The following is a 16,706-nucleotide window of genomic DNA, read 5'->3' as shown; positions in this document are numbered from 1 at the left end:
TGCTGCTCGCAATGTAGTTTCATTTGCCTGAGACTGCAGTTTGTGTATATATATATATATATATATATATATATATATATATATATGTGTGTGTGTGTGTGTGTGTGTGTGTGTGTGTGTGTGTGTGTGTGTGTGTGACATCTATTGTTGAAAAAGGCCTGATGGCCGAAAGTGTGACAGTCTTTTCGTTGTGCCTATCTGCAACTCAGCATCTCTGCTATATGGTGAGTAGCAACTTCCCTTTTCATAATGTTGTTGTGTTCCATCCTTGATCTTCCATTGTTTGATTTGTTCTAGATAGTTTTCAGAGAAGGTATTTAGTGACATATGTGACAGTATCTCCCTAGTTCGCTGTAATACAAAACAAGCTACCCTTCTGTGAATGTTCTCAATGACGTCCATCAATCTTACCTGATGATAATCCCATACCTCAAAGCAATACTTTAGAAGAGGATGGATAAGTGTGGTGTAGGCTCTTGTAAGTAAATATGTTGCATCTTTCAAGAGTTCTGCCAATAAAGTATAGTCTTTGTTTCGCCTTCCCCATAACATTTTTGATGTGATTGTTCCAATTTAAATTGTTTGCAGTTGTAATCGGTATGTATTTAGTTGAATCAACAATTTTGAAATTTCTGTCATTTATCGTACAGCTGAAATTAAGCAAATTTTTATAATACTTTTGTGGAGGACTCAGAACTTTCTATAATATATATTTGGATCAGTGCTCACTTTTTCACCATAGAGGTGTCTTGTCTAAATCATTTTCAATTTGAAACTTATGGATAGATTAAAACTGAGTCCCATTCCAGCACACAGTGATAATCTTCCAGTAAGTTTCAAATCAGTGCATACTCCACGAAAGAGTGAATAATTCATTACGCATTTTCATTTCATTTTGATCTTGTGATGACTTTACTGGTGGGTAAATGTCAGTATAATCTGCAAACAACCTAAGAGGGCTTTCAGATCTATATTACTAAACATCTGAAACAGTCACCTGGTCCTAGTTGCAGGTGGTCTGTCTAACAGCTACCAATGGCAACAAAAATTTGATTTTCAATATTTCTTATTTTTATTGATGGAATTTAAAAATTTTAAATACTGACATAAATACTCATTAATAGGTGTAATCTTACGTTACAGGCTTAACACGGTAAGTCAAGTACTGCAGTTACAAAATGTGTATATAAGATGAGGCAGCATAACTCATGGTGCTCAAATTAACCATACTATATTCATACAGTATTTAGAATGAGAGCATGTAGTCACTTTCAGCAAACTTTACACCTAATTTTACTCACTGGTGCGCCCCCACAAAATAATGAAAAGAAATAAGTTTGTGGGATCCTGCACATTCGTCTAATATAGGGTGCCTAGGAAGCCGTTTTCTTGGATAGCTAAACAACATTCAAGCAAATCTTATTAATGGAGTTTATTACAGTAAATTAAAGTGACAATACTTAACTTTGCCGTTTTACAAAGAGGGGTCTCAAGCAATTGGCAACATGCAAATTATCAAAGCCCTTCAATATATACAATTTCCATGCAAGCAAATCACACAAGTTCATAAGTCACTGCTACAACCAGAGTTTATACCACAGCTTGTCTTCTAGTGCAGCTCTTCTAGTGTGACTGAGGCTAGCTGGAGTGGCACTTTATTCTCTTCATATAGATGCCACTCCTGTCGTGGTGTCATCCTAGTCAGTGTTCTATTGGCTGACGTCTTCTATGATGTTATGTTCCATGCCGATTTGCCAGCACTTGATGTTAGCTGAAACATTAGTTACTACAGTTTTGTTGTTCATGCAGTAAAACTTCAGCATCTCGCATGATGTTATAATTTGTTACCTCTTCACTACAAATACTATTTACAACACATTATGCAGGTGTTATCCACATACACCACTGAATTTACCTGGAAAATTATATCACTGTACAGCACATTTCAAGCGATATGTCACAAATATTAACATGCTTGAAAAGAAGCGAGGAATGTCGTCAAATACTTAACACATTAACTCAATTGTAAAGTAGTCAGATGCTTGAATCTGTTAGAATCGAGGACTTTTTTTCCTTGCGGAACCATGGATATTACTTCCAGTGAATTACTATCACCTTTCTGACTGGAAAACACTGATTCAGTGATACTCCACAGACACACAGTTTGATTAGAAGCTGCTCTTGAGGAGCAGTGTCAAAAGCCTTCTGGAAATCTAGGACTAGGGAATCACCTTGGGAACTCCTTTTTATAGCACACATTACTTCGTGTGAATACAGGGCTAATTGTTTTTCTCAAGAACATCATTAATCTCTGGATTTTCTGACAAATTTCAAGATTAAGTTTCATTATGAAAACTGTTCAAAACATCTCTCTTGGAAGTCTGCACTAAGTTTCGAGCTTTTGTAAACCATATTATTATGTTGAGCATTACAGTTCATATAATACAGGGTAAGCACAAAGTCTTGCCCTGATTATAACAATTTATTACAGAATAAATCTTTGACATACCAGCAGGTGTTTCATAACATGTGTTCAGTCACAGTAATCCTAGACTTCAGTTTGTGATGTCAGAAACTGGTGTGATAAAGACTCTGTCCTTGATATAGCCCCAGAAAAAAAAGACAAGGGGCTTAATGTCTGGAGAGGGGAGTAATGTCTGGATCAGTGGATTGGAAGGAATGGTGCAACACTCTGGCCACCCCACTCTCCAGACATTACGCCCCTTGACCCCTCTTTTTTTTTTTCTGGGGCTATATCAAGGACAGAGTCTTCGTCCCACTAGTGCTGATATCGACAAACTGAAGGCTAGGATACAAGCTACTGTGGGTACTGTGACAGAACACATGTTACGAAACATCTGGCAGGAACTGGAATACCGCCTCGACATTCTCCAATCTACCAAGGGAGCACACGTTGAGGTTTACTAATGTAAGTGGTCTTAAAAAATAATAAAACTAGTAATGCTAACCTATGTAATGGCATCAAATGTAACTTATTATGCCAAATGGTTATTCTGTTATAAATTTTTATAATCAGGGCAAGACTTTGTGCTCACCCTGTATAGTTCATTTTCTTCTCTTGGTGCTATATGCTGTAGATGCACATTTTGCATAGGTGCTTGTCATACCTGTAATGCATGTGTTTTGTTTCTGCATGGCCATTGCATGTTTTGTTCTGTTTGTGAATGAGTGTGTCACTTTTGCAAATTGATTGTCAGGAAGAAACAACACAACACAAATGCACAAGCCTGCATCATGAAAGATCCAAACTAACTATGCACATAATTTTCATGCAGGAACTGATATTTCTGGGATCTCTGTACAACTTCATGCGTAAGAAAAACTGAACCCTTTTGTCGACATGCAGTTGTACACACTGACTGCTAGAAAGCTGCCGTTGTACTCAGGAGAACCTCATTCCTGACACCATCTGCGTGCAAGTCGCCACAAGCTCCACTGCATTTCGTACAGTATATCTTTGGGTGGCATGTTTGTAATACGGTCAGTCACATGTGGATGAACATGGCCTGTAGATGTGACCTTATATGAATGCATAATGTCTATTCTTTCAGACATGTCCGAAAGAATAGACACCATGCACAATCCATATCTGTGATACATATTATGTAAACTGAAGGTGGAGAGGGAAGAAAGGAAAGGAAAGGAAAAGAAAGGGAAGGAACTCATGGCGTCAGCTGCATTGGAGCTTTATGCAGAGTCAGCATCGCCCAGTGAAAATGTCTGTCAGACTGGGATGCAAACACAGAATCTCCTACTTACTATGCAATTGCATTGACCACTGCACCACCCAGACCCAGAGTGTAGCACAATTGCATGGACTATCTCGGTACGCCCCTCGGTCAACCCACATTCTCACCTAGAGCCTACCTTTTCTCATTCCCTGCCCCTGTTCTCCATACTTACTACTTTGAGATTCCTGCAGAATGTTGAAGATGACTGTATTTGCACTGAAGGTGGCAGATTGATAGCGTGCTGACTGTGTGTAAAGTCCCAAAGCAGCTGTCCAAAAGAATAGACAATGCGTTCGTATAATTGTCGCCACTACAGGTTATGAATCCACCAGCTTCAGTCACTTTTGACCTCCTGCAGGAATCTCAAAGTAGCAAACATGGAGGATATGGATGGGGACTGTGGATAGGTGGTGCTAGACGGGAATGTGGGTCAGCCGAGGGGCGTACCGAGATAGTGCGCGCATTTATGTTAAACACTGTGTCTGTGTGACACAGTGGTTAACCCAGCTGCCTAATAACCAGGAGATTCCGAATTCAAATCTCAGTCAGGCACACATTTTCACTCGGTTCCACTGACTCTGCATAAAATACCGATGCAGCTGATATCATTAGTTTCTTCTCTTTCATTTACTTTCTCCTCCATCCACCTTCAATCCACATAAGATGTTATCTTAGGTTTGAGAGATTGTGGCTTAAGGCTGTGGCTTAAGGCTCTACTTGCTTTAGATTTCTTGCAGTAACATGCATTACCTTTCATTTCTTGATTTACATGAAGTTGGGTTCACTATCCAGTTGAATGTTCTCTAGGAGCCAATAAAGATTACTACACTCTCAAAAGATAAAAAAGGCCACTGCCTGACATTTACACAAGAAAAAGGTAACAGTACTCACCTACTCAATAAACCATAACATAAGTGATTGTTTCCTTTTTTTGTTTAGGTATACCTATTGTTTACAACTAGTTTGCATCTAATTCTTGTTCTGTGGTAGTCACCATCCTCGTGGGGCACCAAGTTCCTATGTTCACCTTAGATGTGATTTATCTGCAAGCATCCTATATTTTTTCATCTTTTCAGCATTTTCTCATATAAGGGATGTGTATAAGTAAAGACAAAGAAAAATAACTTTATTTTACACAATTTCCAAATTGTTTGCTAATGTGGACTGGCCCAGCCTGTCTGTATGGCCGGCAGCAGGCACACTGCGTAACAAGTGAAACTCTGCTGTGTCCACCAGCAGCCTTATAGCAGTCAGTATGTTAATACACAGTCATTGATCTATAGAATGCAGCTAATATGTCCCATTCTATACAGTAATTGTTAATCTTCTTTCAGCTCTCAAATTAACCAGAGCACTCAGCCACTGACCTATTTCAACACCCTGATTAATTTCAGTTTTAAATTTTCTAACTCTGATGCTGATGATGATCACATTTACATAAAGAAATGTAAATGATCACTAATTCTGTTCACAACACAACAAATAAAGTGCATGATTAATTATGATTAACTGATGTTAGCCTTGAATAAAGGGAATGCAGAATGGGGTGAGTACCATATCTATATGCCTGATAAAATTATGTTGCCCCTTGAAATTTGAATTTTAATTATTACTGGCAACTATCATGGTATGCACTTGAAACTACAAAGCACTACAAAGGCATCCATTTCATTCATGCATGTTTTGACAAAAATGTAGGATACACATAGAAGTGCATAGCTTCAGTTGCTTGGTAGAAATCTTGTATGGTATTTGATCAAATATTACCAAATGTGATAAGATTAGCATTGTTTCTAACTGTGACACCTATTGACAGTACTATAAAAAACTACATTAGAGTTCAACAACAACTACACTTACTCTTTAACTCCTATTCAGAAATTTAAAGAAGCAAACCATTCACTGCCTCACAAAGTAACAAATTTGAAGGCTAATAGACTGAAAAAGCTTGGTTAGATTGAATTTCTAAATCAGTTATTTGGAATGGAAATGTAACAAGGAATTTATTCATGTGGAACAAATAGCCTACTACATGTCAGAATATTTACTATTTGAGAACCAATCTCATTGCATGAGAATGGTAATAAAATGTAATTAATCTTCACAATCCCAAGAACTTCCTAACTTTGTTTTGCAGTTCGATCAACACCCAAAGAAATGTTTGTTTTCAGACATAAAATTAATAGCTCAAACCGGAATATGAGTAATTAATTTTGAGACAATTAAATGTTATTGCCAACATGAATCTCTGTAGAAATTGTAATATGCTGTACCTACCTTGCATAGAGAGATGCAACATCAGTTTCCTGAGCAGGATATCAAACGTAAAGCTTTTTAAAGAAAACAAATGTTATTAACATTCTACATCTTTAATCTTCATGTCTACATATTTATTTTTCAACATAGACACCCTGGCAATGGACACATTTCTCCCGATGAAAAACCTGTTTGTTATTGTCACTATAGAATGTTTGCATTTGTTGACAGAGCCACAACCTCACGTCTGTTTGCACGGTTTCAGCATTTTCAACGTGAAGTGTTCAAAGGTGTTCTTTAAGTATTGCAAATGGGTGAAAACTGGACGGGACCATGTCGGGACTGTATGGAGGATGATGGATGACAGTGAACTTGAACGTAAGGCATCGGAGAATTGCAGGCGTTGCAGTGCCTGTGTGTGGTCTGGCATCATCACTATACGCAGCTTCACTCTTCTTTGGATTTCAATTGGAGTCATATTTTCTGCAGTCAGAAACTTGATAACAGCGTGATGTTTCTCATGCACTGACATAGTTACCGGTACGTTACGCCCTACCATGTTGTACCTTACAATTCAGATTCCTCTAGTGGCAGAGGGTTGCAACTTGCATCAGTGAGGTGGGAAAGTTGACCGAGTAAGTATGCATGACATGAAAAGCCTCAGCTGATATTGAGAACAGAATAAAAAATTTGGGGGCATTACTTTTCAGTACACCCTCATATTTGCCATTGTTACATAATCATTTTGTATCATTTAAACTCCCCCATCTCAAGATATATACAATTCACTATGAAGGTGGAGAATGTTGGTAATTTATCTTCAGAGCAAATATTAATTGGACACAGCCTTTCTTGCAAATTGATATACAAACTTGTATTGGTATGACAGTCCGTCGCGCTGACCACTCGGCTATTGGGGCGGACAATCTGTGAAAATAGGGGGACATTGTTGGAGATTAGTGACCTTTTGTAGTATATAGATTAATTTGTGAAAAGAAGAGGAGATCATTGGAGATGAGTGGGCTTTTGTAGTATACTGACAACTGTCTATCAGAACATGAGACTTACAGCTAGCACATTGGACTAGCATTTGGGAGGACGACAATTCAGTCATCCACATTTAGGTTTGTCACTTAAGGCAAATGCTAGGATGGTTCCTTTGAAAAGCCACAATCGAGTTCCTTGCCCATCCCTCCCTAATCCAAGCTTATGCTCCATCTCTAATGACCTCATTGTTGATGAAACATTAAATCCTGATATTCCGTCCTTTTTCGTTTTTTAGAGAGACAACAGATTACTTTTTTTTCCACCCTCCTGTCCAGATCTGGTCTCTGTTCTCCCCAGAAGGATGGAACGTCCTTTATCAAACCTCGGGCATTTAATAACACATGGTAAATTGAAACGGAAGTGTAGGACAAACAGTTTGTCCAAATAATGCTGCAAATATTATTTGAGTTATGTGTAACTTTTATAAGCAAACAATGAACAGCAGTGTTATAAAACTTCTACTCCAGGCAATATCCTTTTTTTCAGCTGCTTCGTTAGAAAATGCTTTTTGCTAATAATAGAAAATGTTTTTTGTGAATAATTCAGTAGATCAAAACAGCAGTTTCCAGTGAGCTCATGGGAACTAAATTGGGCACCTTTCAGTCCAATTGGAAGCCAAATCTATGCAGTCTGTTACCACAAGTGAGTCAGAGCCATGTTCCTTTGTCTTTGCCACCGCACAACTCAGCTGGTTGGAAATTAATATAAATAAGCCTCTGTGTAAATCTGAAACAAAGTTATGGTTACAATAAAAATAAAGAAAATGCAGTAGTAATGAAAATTGTGAAAAGTATTCTGTATTCACAAAATGAGATGATGAAATGTCATAAGTTAGCATAACTTACAAGAACTATTACATCAGTGTTGGTAATCATGAAACAAACATCTTGAGGTTTCACCTTCGTTTTGTAAGTTTATACCACTGTCAGTCATTTTCACTTTATTCGGCTTACAAGATTGACTGGCACACAGTGCGTGCTCACACACACACACACACACACACACACACACACACACACACAGAGAGAGAGAGAGAGAGAGAGAGAGAGAGAGAGAGTGATGGATGTTTCACTGCCAGGCCAGGCCGGGCCACAGTATCAGGCGTAAGGCTCCACTGTTGGCTGCCTGCAGCCTCGTAGTAATCAACATGTTAACAAAACATTTGATCATTCTTATTGCAGAGTGGCTGTATTTTTATACAGTTTGTCACTTGCAATTTTATTGTTGATAATAGTGGTTTTTACATGATCACAACTCTAAACTGCATTCAGAATGGCACTGTTTCAACGTTAATGACCCATCTTTGGACGAAAGACAACTATGTTCTCATGTAATCCTGTTGGGTTGGTTTAGGGAACCAATATTCAAGAAAGTATATGCAAGAGCTTTGCTGCCTCTATCATATATTCTATAAAAATTATAAGAGCAGGATAAATCAGGATATGAACCAAGGCATATGGTTGGTCATTTTTTCCTTGCATCATCTTTAAATAGAACACAAAAAACTGCTATTGTTGGTACAAAATAACCACTGTCGTGCACTGTACAATGGTTCTTGGGATGCACATGTAAAATTAATGGTACAAGAAGTTTTGGTAAGACAAGAACAGTTTTCAGTGCTGACCTTTTTAACAGTATCATACAAGCATACACCTTAAGTGAATTGAAAAACCATGGAATGTCTGAATCCACATGACTTGGGTTCAGTTGCAGAAGTAAGAAAAATGAAAAAAAATTAAGAGTCAGTTATTCATTAAGTTCATAGGGTTGCATGTTATGCTCAATTGTTACAACATAAAATAATTATTTAAGATTTGTGCAGAGAAATGGAAGACAGTATGCTGTTTGATATTCTATTTTAGTATATAAGCTTATTTTGGCTTTATTGGTTTCATCGATACATCATGTTATTTATGAATTTAAATTTTACTCCACTTCGGATCAATTACAAATAAGAACATGTAATAGTATTTATTGCACTATAAAGCATCCATTTATAGTATGAGCAATAGAAGTATAAGAAAGAATGATTGTTGCAAAGCATTTATACAATCTCATAAACTGCTTTACTGCAATAACTAAATTGTCCATTAAAAAAATAAAGTCCACACAAATTATGCATCAAAATAATATCTGCCATCCCAAATTTTGCAGTTTCATGTACGGTACAGTACAGTACAGTAATTCATCTGAATTCAGACTAACAATGTTCTTAATCATACAATGGCTTATACCAATCATGTGAATGTTTGCCAAGGACATCTCTCTCACACATTCTGCCATTAAATACTGTATATTAGCACCACAACATATCCTCGACTGTATTCAAAGAATCAAATAGCTACAGAAGGTTAATGTCCATTATTACATGCATGTGTGTAGTTAACAGTGCCATTTTGTCACTGATAATCTAAATATTAACTTATTTCTAGAACATTCTGCTTATTTCAGTCTATAGCTGGGAATATTTTAATATCTACACCACTACAGGATTTAACTGAAATCTGTAGCACTCTGTCTAAATACTTGCAATTTCAATATTCTTGTGTTTAAGTTTAAATTAGCTGTTCATAGAAGTGTTAGTTACTACATCCCAAATCTTAAGGACACTGTTTACACATGACTTCCAAACTGGTTCTGCACACACACACACACACACACACACACACACACACACACAGAAAATGGTTTGCGTGTGTGTCAGCATTACAAGTTAACAGCAGTTTTCTTCCCGCATTTCTGTTTAGTATTACAGTATTGTACTTAAAGCAAAATTACAGCATTTCAATTACAGGCATGATTTCACCTCAGCAGACTGCCACAGTGATTCTTGTTTTGTAACTTTCCCTTCTTTTAACAACTTCTGAAGGTGGTGACCAACATTTACAGCTGCTGCAGGATACAGATGTTCAGGTGTTTCCTGAGGAAATATAAAAATTACACATAAATTTCAAGTGTATTTAATTCTTAACTGTTATTGCCATTGACAATAAGAACTTATTTCAGCTCAACTGTGATGGCCCCCCCCCCCCAAAAAAAAAAAAAAAAAAAAAAAAAAAGTTTCAATTACACTTTGCATCCTTACTTATGGTTTGGAATGAAGTTATAGTACTCTCGTGCACAGGTGTTAATCAAACTTCCATTGAACATAAAGCAGGTAATTTATAATCCCACATAATTCAAAGGACAATTAAAAACATACCTCACTAGTTAATCTTCCTACAAATTATCAGAATCTCGAGGTTCAAGGATTGAAAAGTTTTGTTAGGTATGTGGCAAATAACAGTGTTCATTTTAAGGCTGCTTGAGAACTAATAGTCTGTTGTAAACAGCACTCTGTGTTGATAACTATTTTCTTTGAATAATACCTATGTAAAATCACCAGCACTGATAAATACAAGCACTTTGTTATTGTCTAGAGTATAGACAATTTTGAGTGACATTACATGGTCTACAACAAAATTCTGTAAGAAGATATAAAGTTCAGGGTTGTTAGAAATTTTTTATTTCCTTTTAACTTTTATGCCTCTTGCATCAATCTATTAGACATAGTGATTAGACCAAGTCATCACACAAAAATGGCTAACAAATGCATGCTGTCAGAAGACATCTAAATAATGTAGGAAATATAAACAAATAACACAGCTTCTGCTTTAATATCTAGCAGGGCTGTCAAGTTTTAAGTGTCTGTTGAAGTATGTGGACATATCAGAGATGCTGGAAATACAGATGTTTTCTGTATCTAGAAAAGACCCGATGATTAATGAAAAAAATCATGCCATATACCTAAACAGAGAGAGAGAGAGAGAGCTGTTTCCACTAGATCTAATGTGATCAGAAGCCTGCAAGTGGGTTCACTTTCAGAAACAGGTCAGCTACAACAAAACTGCCATTGTAAACTGAGAAACAGGCTCTGTTCAGGCATCCAGGAAGAAACTAAGCACAAGGATGAAACTGCAAATTTGTAACTCTATTGAATTCTGTTTAACAATACGCTGTATTGAGACACGTTAACTATACATTGCAAAGTCTATAATAATAGGATACACGAAATGATGGAGGTTACCAAATGTGGGTACATTTGCATTTCACTATTTTAGCCTCAAGTTGGCAAGAGAGTTTGTACTGGCATGAGACTGTATTAATATGTTTTCAGTGTTAGAGTATTTAGAAATACTGGGAAAATTGTAAGAATTGTGTGCCTTGTTACAAGTCAGTTGTGGCTTATTAATTCTATATAAGACCTTACTGGAGCACAAGACATAAAGACTTGTACACAAGGTCTATCAGAATTACCTGTTTTTAAACCCTGGAGGAAGGGGAAAAAAGGAACAAGGAAAAATTTTGTCTAGGCATATCCCCAAAAATAATTGACTTTTTAGTTAATAATGATAACACATTCTGCAAAGTTCTTGAGTTGAAACTCATAACAGATGTTCAAAATGTCCTCTGCTTGCTTCTATACATGCATGCTCTTGTCAGATCATAGACTGTTGCACCATTTCCACCTATCAAACTCCCTTGGGTGGAGTTCAGTGGTTTTGCAAGCTTCCATGATTTGTTGAAGTATGTCTGCAACTGAATTCAAATGTTTTAGGCAGCCCCAGATAAAAATCCCAATGATTGAAGTCACAGACAACATGCAGGATCCTAACTATCCATCTGTAATGGTAGATACCATCCACCTTATCGCAAACAATGTACTGGAGGGCCATTATGTGTACATAAACCACATGCTTCCCTATATTTGAAGGAGCACTTGCTGCATCAAGCCTGGAAGAGCGGTCTGAATAAAGTCTTTCTAGACCGCAGCTGTAAGACCTACTGAAACAATATTCGGAGAGTCTCCTACAATTCCTACACACAGCATTAATAGTTAACTACTGTTAGTTTCTAACCTGAATTGCGCCATGAGAATTTTCTAAGGCCTGCCAGTTGTCGTTGTGAAAATTTGCTATTCCTTCTCTTCTAAATATTGTTCCCTCTGTAAACAAGAGTGAAGATAAAAATGACAAATTGGCAGTTGGTGCACAACATATCATCAGCAGAAGTTCTCTTGTGCTTGGTGACTGCTGACAAAATACCCTGCCGGCCGCGGTGGCCGTACGGTTCTGGCGCTGCAGTGCGGAACCGCGGGGCTGCTACGGTCGCAGGTTCGAATCCTGCCTCGGGCATGGGTGTGTGTGATGTCCTTAGGTTAGTTAGGTTTAAGTAGTTCTAAGTTCTAGGGGACTTATGACCTAAGATGTTGAGTCCCATAATGCTCAGAGCCATTTTTGAACAAAATACCCTGAAAACGTTGACTGTTATAGGGATACAAGAACTACAAGTGAAGTACCCCAATCAAGAATGACAACCATTGGTGTTGTCAGATGAGTCAAAGTATGTATTAACAACAGTCAGGCATATCACAGAAACTTCATTTACTGTTTGAACAGTGCACACACAAAAAATGATAAGCTCCTTCATTATACTCACCACATATATAATTTTTACCAAATCCATTTCACTGAACTTTTTTGTGGTATTATTCCTCATGACTTCCAGAATCTCATTTTCTCTCTTATTTCTGTGATTTATGTAGAACTCAATTTTTGTGAGAGGATCCTGCAATCAAATATACAGATGTATAACTGCATGTTTCTGGTTGTGAATGGAGTAGCATATAGAATTTAAAAAATGTCTCTTACATACATTTGATAATGATGGTTAATTTTGGGCAATATGTAGACATTAAGCGTCATTTACATAAATATGAAAAAAGGACTGTGTCTTCCATAATGGCCATATTCCTTGCTGTTTCCTGTAGTTCTTGGTCATTTACTGTGTTCTGTAAATCCCATCAAGAACGAGAATGTTCAGTGTGTCCAAAGTGTCAAAGTATACATTAACAACACTCAGATATGCCATAAAAACTTAATATGTACACTGTAGCAACAATACACTTTCACTATGCTGCTTAATGCAATGCCAGCTGACTTGAAGCAAATAAATTAGAAAGGAAGCTGCTACTTTGGAAAGAAGTTGCTGCTTCCTCAGTTACATTAAATAGCTGTTGTTTGCTCAACATTTCCGTTATTACACTGATATTTTTAAAAGAAAATAGTTACCTACATCTGTAAATAAATAGTATTATTTAACATAAATTATTATTTGGCATGCAGTTTTACAATGAACATTGCTACATGCCGTGTACCTAACAGAACTTTCCAACCCTGAATCTAAATAGTTAGATAATGTGTATAATGAGGTATGCATTTAAATTTCTTTTGAAATGGTTGGGATTCCAAATTCCTTACTTCATGTTAAATGGGAGCTCATTGAATACATTTGCACAGCAGTAAATAACTTCACTCAGCACCCTAGGCAAGGAGGCAAAGTCTACCTGATTTTTTTATTTAACTGCAATTGTGAAAGCCATGGTGCTCATTTTCATTAGCAGTGTGGGATTTCTGTTGGGTTGTAGCCGAAGGAAACGCACTCATTTCTGTAAGACCAGTATATTTCATACAGGCGTCCATATTACAAGAAGTCATACAATGAACTAACAAACAAGATGGTGTGGGCCATAGTTAACAGAGTCAAAGAACTTGCAATGGCAGAGATATGTCATTCATACTTTCCAACACCACAGCAGCAACAATAACCATTAACAGGTAAAGGTATTGGTAAGTGAATGTAAAAATTCCAAGTTCCATAAAACAGCCCCTGCTAGATGTGTTGCTACTACTTAACACAGTATTTTTAATGCTCACTTCTACTGAATAAATGCTTTATTTACTTCAGGTGCACTGACCTCAGAAGATAATTTCATGAGACAGCAGATACTGATAATATGTGCGAAAAACCAATACTCTTGTCGTTTAATTTAGTAGTTCTCTTTATCAGTCTGCTGTCCCAGTCAATGACTTTGAAAAAATTGTAAACATTATCTTCTATTTTTCATGATAACAAAAGTCTTTTCCCAATCTATGAAGCATACATGCAGTTCCTTATTTACTCTAATCATTCTTTTCATCAATATCCTCACATACACAATTCTGTACCCTGTTCCTGGATCTCTCCTGAATTCAAACTGATCTTCAGTCAGATAGTTTATATTACCAGCTTGTCTGAAAATAAAGAACAATATGCGGACTGTGATGTAAACCTGCAACCTTACCTTTCACAGGCAAAACTCACATTGGCTGACTATCCATCAACAACTCACAACCCACTCTTACAGCTTTCCTTCCACCAGTATTTCTCTCTTAGCTTCCAAAATTTACAGAAGTTCTGCACAAATAGTCCCATTAAGTGTGCAGGAGAACTTCTGTGAAGGAAGAGCAGAAGATTTTTTCAAAATAGCTGCTTTTATATGTAGGTTGAAACTTAAATAGTGGCAACACCACTGTGGAGACGCTATGCAATGCAATCTACTGTTGTCATTGACAGCACACATTGTTGACACACCTACCTTACCTCCGAGCAAATGGACTTGCCTGTCCCACATCATCGGTTTGCGCACAATCGAGTGAAACAGAATCACTTGTGAGCAAGTGGTATAACACAACGGTGTCACTATGTTTTCGAAACAGGAACAACGGAGTTGGATCAAGATTGAATGTGCCAGAGGTCGTACAGCAAGTCGGTTCAAATGGATCTATGGTCATCAGTCCCCTAGAACTTAGAACTACTTAACCTAACTAACCTAAGGACATCACACAACACCCAGTCATCACGAGGCAGATAAAATCCCTAACCCCACCGGGAATCGAACCTGGGTGCGGGAAGCGAGAACGCTACCGCACGACCACGAGCTGCGGACAGCCAGTCAGTGTCATCAAAGTCTTCATGAGGCGTGGGAATCAGCATTACCATACAGAACAGTGGCATTTTGGGTAAAGGGGCCTTCAACAAAGGTCAGAAAACTGTGGCAGACATGCATTGGGCAGGTCGTCCTAGCGTCTCTGAAGAAGAAGTGCATGCTGTTGCCGCATTGGCGGACAGTGATCTACTTCATACAATTTGTGAGCTCACCCACAAAACTGGATTATTGCATACGACTGTGCTTTGCATCCTGAAGGAATGCCTGGGCACGCAAAAAATTGCATCACGATGGGTTCCGCATGATTTGATGGAAATGCAGAAATGGATGCGTTAAGATTGCTGCTCAGACACACTTGGAGCGCTATGAACATGGAGGAGAGGCCATCTTAGGCCACATTGTACAAGCCAAAACTGAAACACCAGTCCAACAAATGGCGTCATTATGGGTTGCCGCAAAAGTCAAAAGTATATCAGGGCCCCAGTATGGTGAAAGTTATGGTGATTCTCGTGTACGACTGTGATGGTGTTATCCTAATGCATTATGTTCCTCCAAGGCACACCGTCAATGCACAGTATTACTGTTTGTTTTTGGAGCATCACCTGCAACCAGCTTTGCGAAAGAAGCGGCGACACTTTCTGCGCAACCCACCCATCATTTTGCTTGACAATGCGTGGGCGCATACAACACAAGCTGTGGCTGGTTCGGTTGATGGGGCTGGGAAGTACTGTGTCATCCACCATACTCTCCGGACTTAAGTCCTTGTGACTGATTTGATTCCAAAGATGAAGGAACCACTTTGTGGCATTCACTTCAGAACTGTTCCAGATATTTGACAGGCAGTAGACCGCTCCATTTGCCATGCACCATCAACAGAACAGGCTCTGCTAAAGGTATATTATACCTTCCACATCGCTGGCAATGGCTTCTACACAACGCTGGTGATTACTTTGAAGGACAGTAACAGGTGCAAATATGCAGCTCTTTTGTATTGGTTGTGAATAAATAGTTGCCACTATTTAAGTTCCAACCCTCGTACTTACATAAGCCTTTTTAAAAATGAAGTAAGCTAGAAGTAATTCACATAATATAATTAACAGTGTGAGTAAATTAGCACTAGTTGTAACTGTCAGGGCATGTTACAAAAGTAACCTACAATGGCTATTTCTGTCTGTTATTGTATAATGTGAATCTCTCCACATCTCTGAAGGCTCTCCCATATTATTTACAGAACACAGTGTGTGAATTAATCAAACCCATGTCCAACCCTGAAACCATGATATAGCCACTCCCCACCCCCCACCCCCTCCCCTCCACACACCACACACACACCTTCATCGTGAGTTTAGCTACGCTACAAGTTTTCAATCTAAGACCCAAAAGGGTATTATTCACATTGTCTCAGGCTATGGAAGCCTACACACTTACATGTCTGCTCAATGCCTCAACTGAGTGGTGAGCAGTTACAGCAGTTAGTCTTATTTTTTCCGTTGTTTGTTTTCCCTAATATTTTATTATCATCCCTAAGAATATCTCTACATCAAATGCAGGTATCACCTGATGTCACCTGTGATTTAAGCTATTTGGATGAAGATCTTTCTGAAGAAGATAATGTAATTTTACCTTTAGGAGTGCAGAAAACAATTTGGACTGCAGCTGCATTCAATTAGGACTGAAATCACATATACCAGCACAAAAATAACATCATGCCTTGAGTAATATCACAAGCCTTGGATGACACATTATGAGGAACATGTAAACTGGGAGCTTGGGAAGTCACTCTGGCAACAGAGGCATTAGACACGAGTCTAATTGATGCAATGCTCACGACAATATCCATCCTA

The 16,706-nt window shown here is 38.0% G+C and overlaps 1 protein-coding gene across 2 annotated transcripts in view; it reads right to left on the bottom strand.

Moving 5' to 3' along the window:
* Positions 1 to 7,830: 7,830 nt before the first annotated feature.
* The window catches only part of LOC126335426 (endoribonuclease LACTB2), an 81,658-nt gene continuing 72,782 nt past the window's right edge, over positions 7,831 to 16,706 (bottom strand). The window contains exons 5-6 of one of the 2 annotated variants that reach the window (XM_049998703.1): positions 12,534 to 12,662; positions 7,831 to 9,975 (exon numbers count right to left, since the gene is read on the bottom strand). In XM_049998703.1, the coding sequence (XP_049854660.1) occupies positions 9,844 to 9,975; positions 12,534 to 12,662 (261 nt within the window). In that variant the 3' untranslated portion in view covers positions 7,831 to 9,843. Of the gene's footprint in view, positions 9,976 to 12,533; positions 12,663 to 12,749; positions 12,886 to 16,706 lie in introns of those variants that run through there. The other variant, XM_049998704.1, reaches the window with a different exon arrangement.

The sequence above is a fragment of the Schistocerca gregaria genome, chromosome 2 (genome assembly GCF_023897955.1).
Source record: "Schistocerca gregaria isolate iqSchGreg1 chromosome 2, iqSchGreg1.2, whole genome shotgun sequence".
Taxonomy (NCBI): Eukaryota; Metazoa; Arthropoda; class Insecta; order Orthoptera; family Acrididae; genus Schistocerca; species Schistocerca gregaria.
This window is presented reverse-complemented; position numbering and strand designations above follow the sequence as displayed.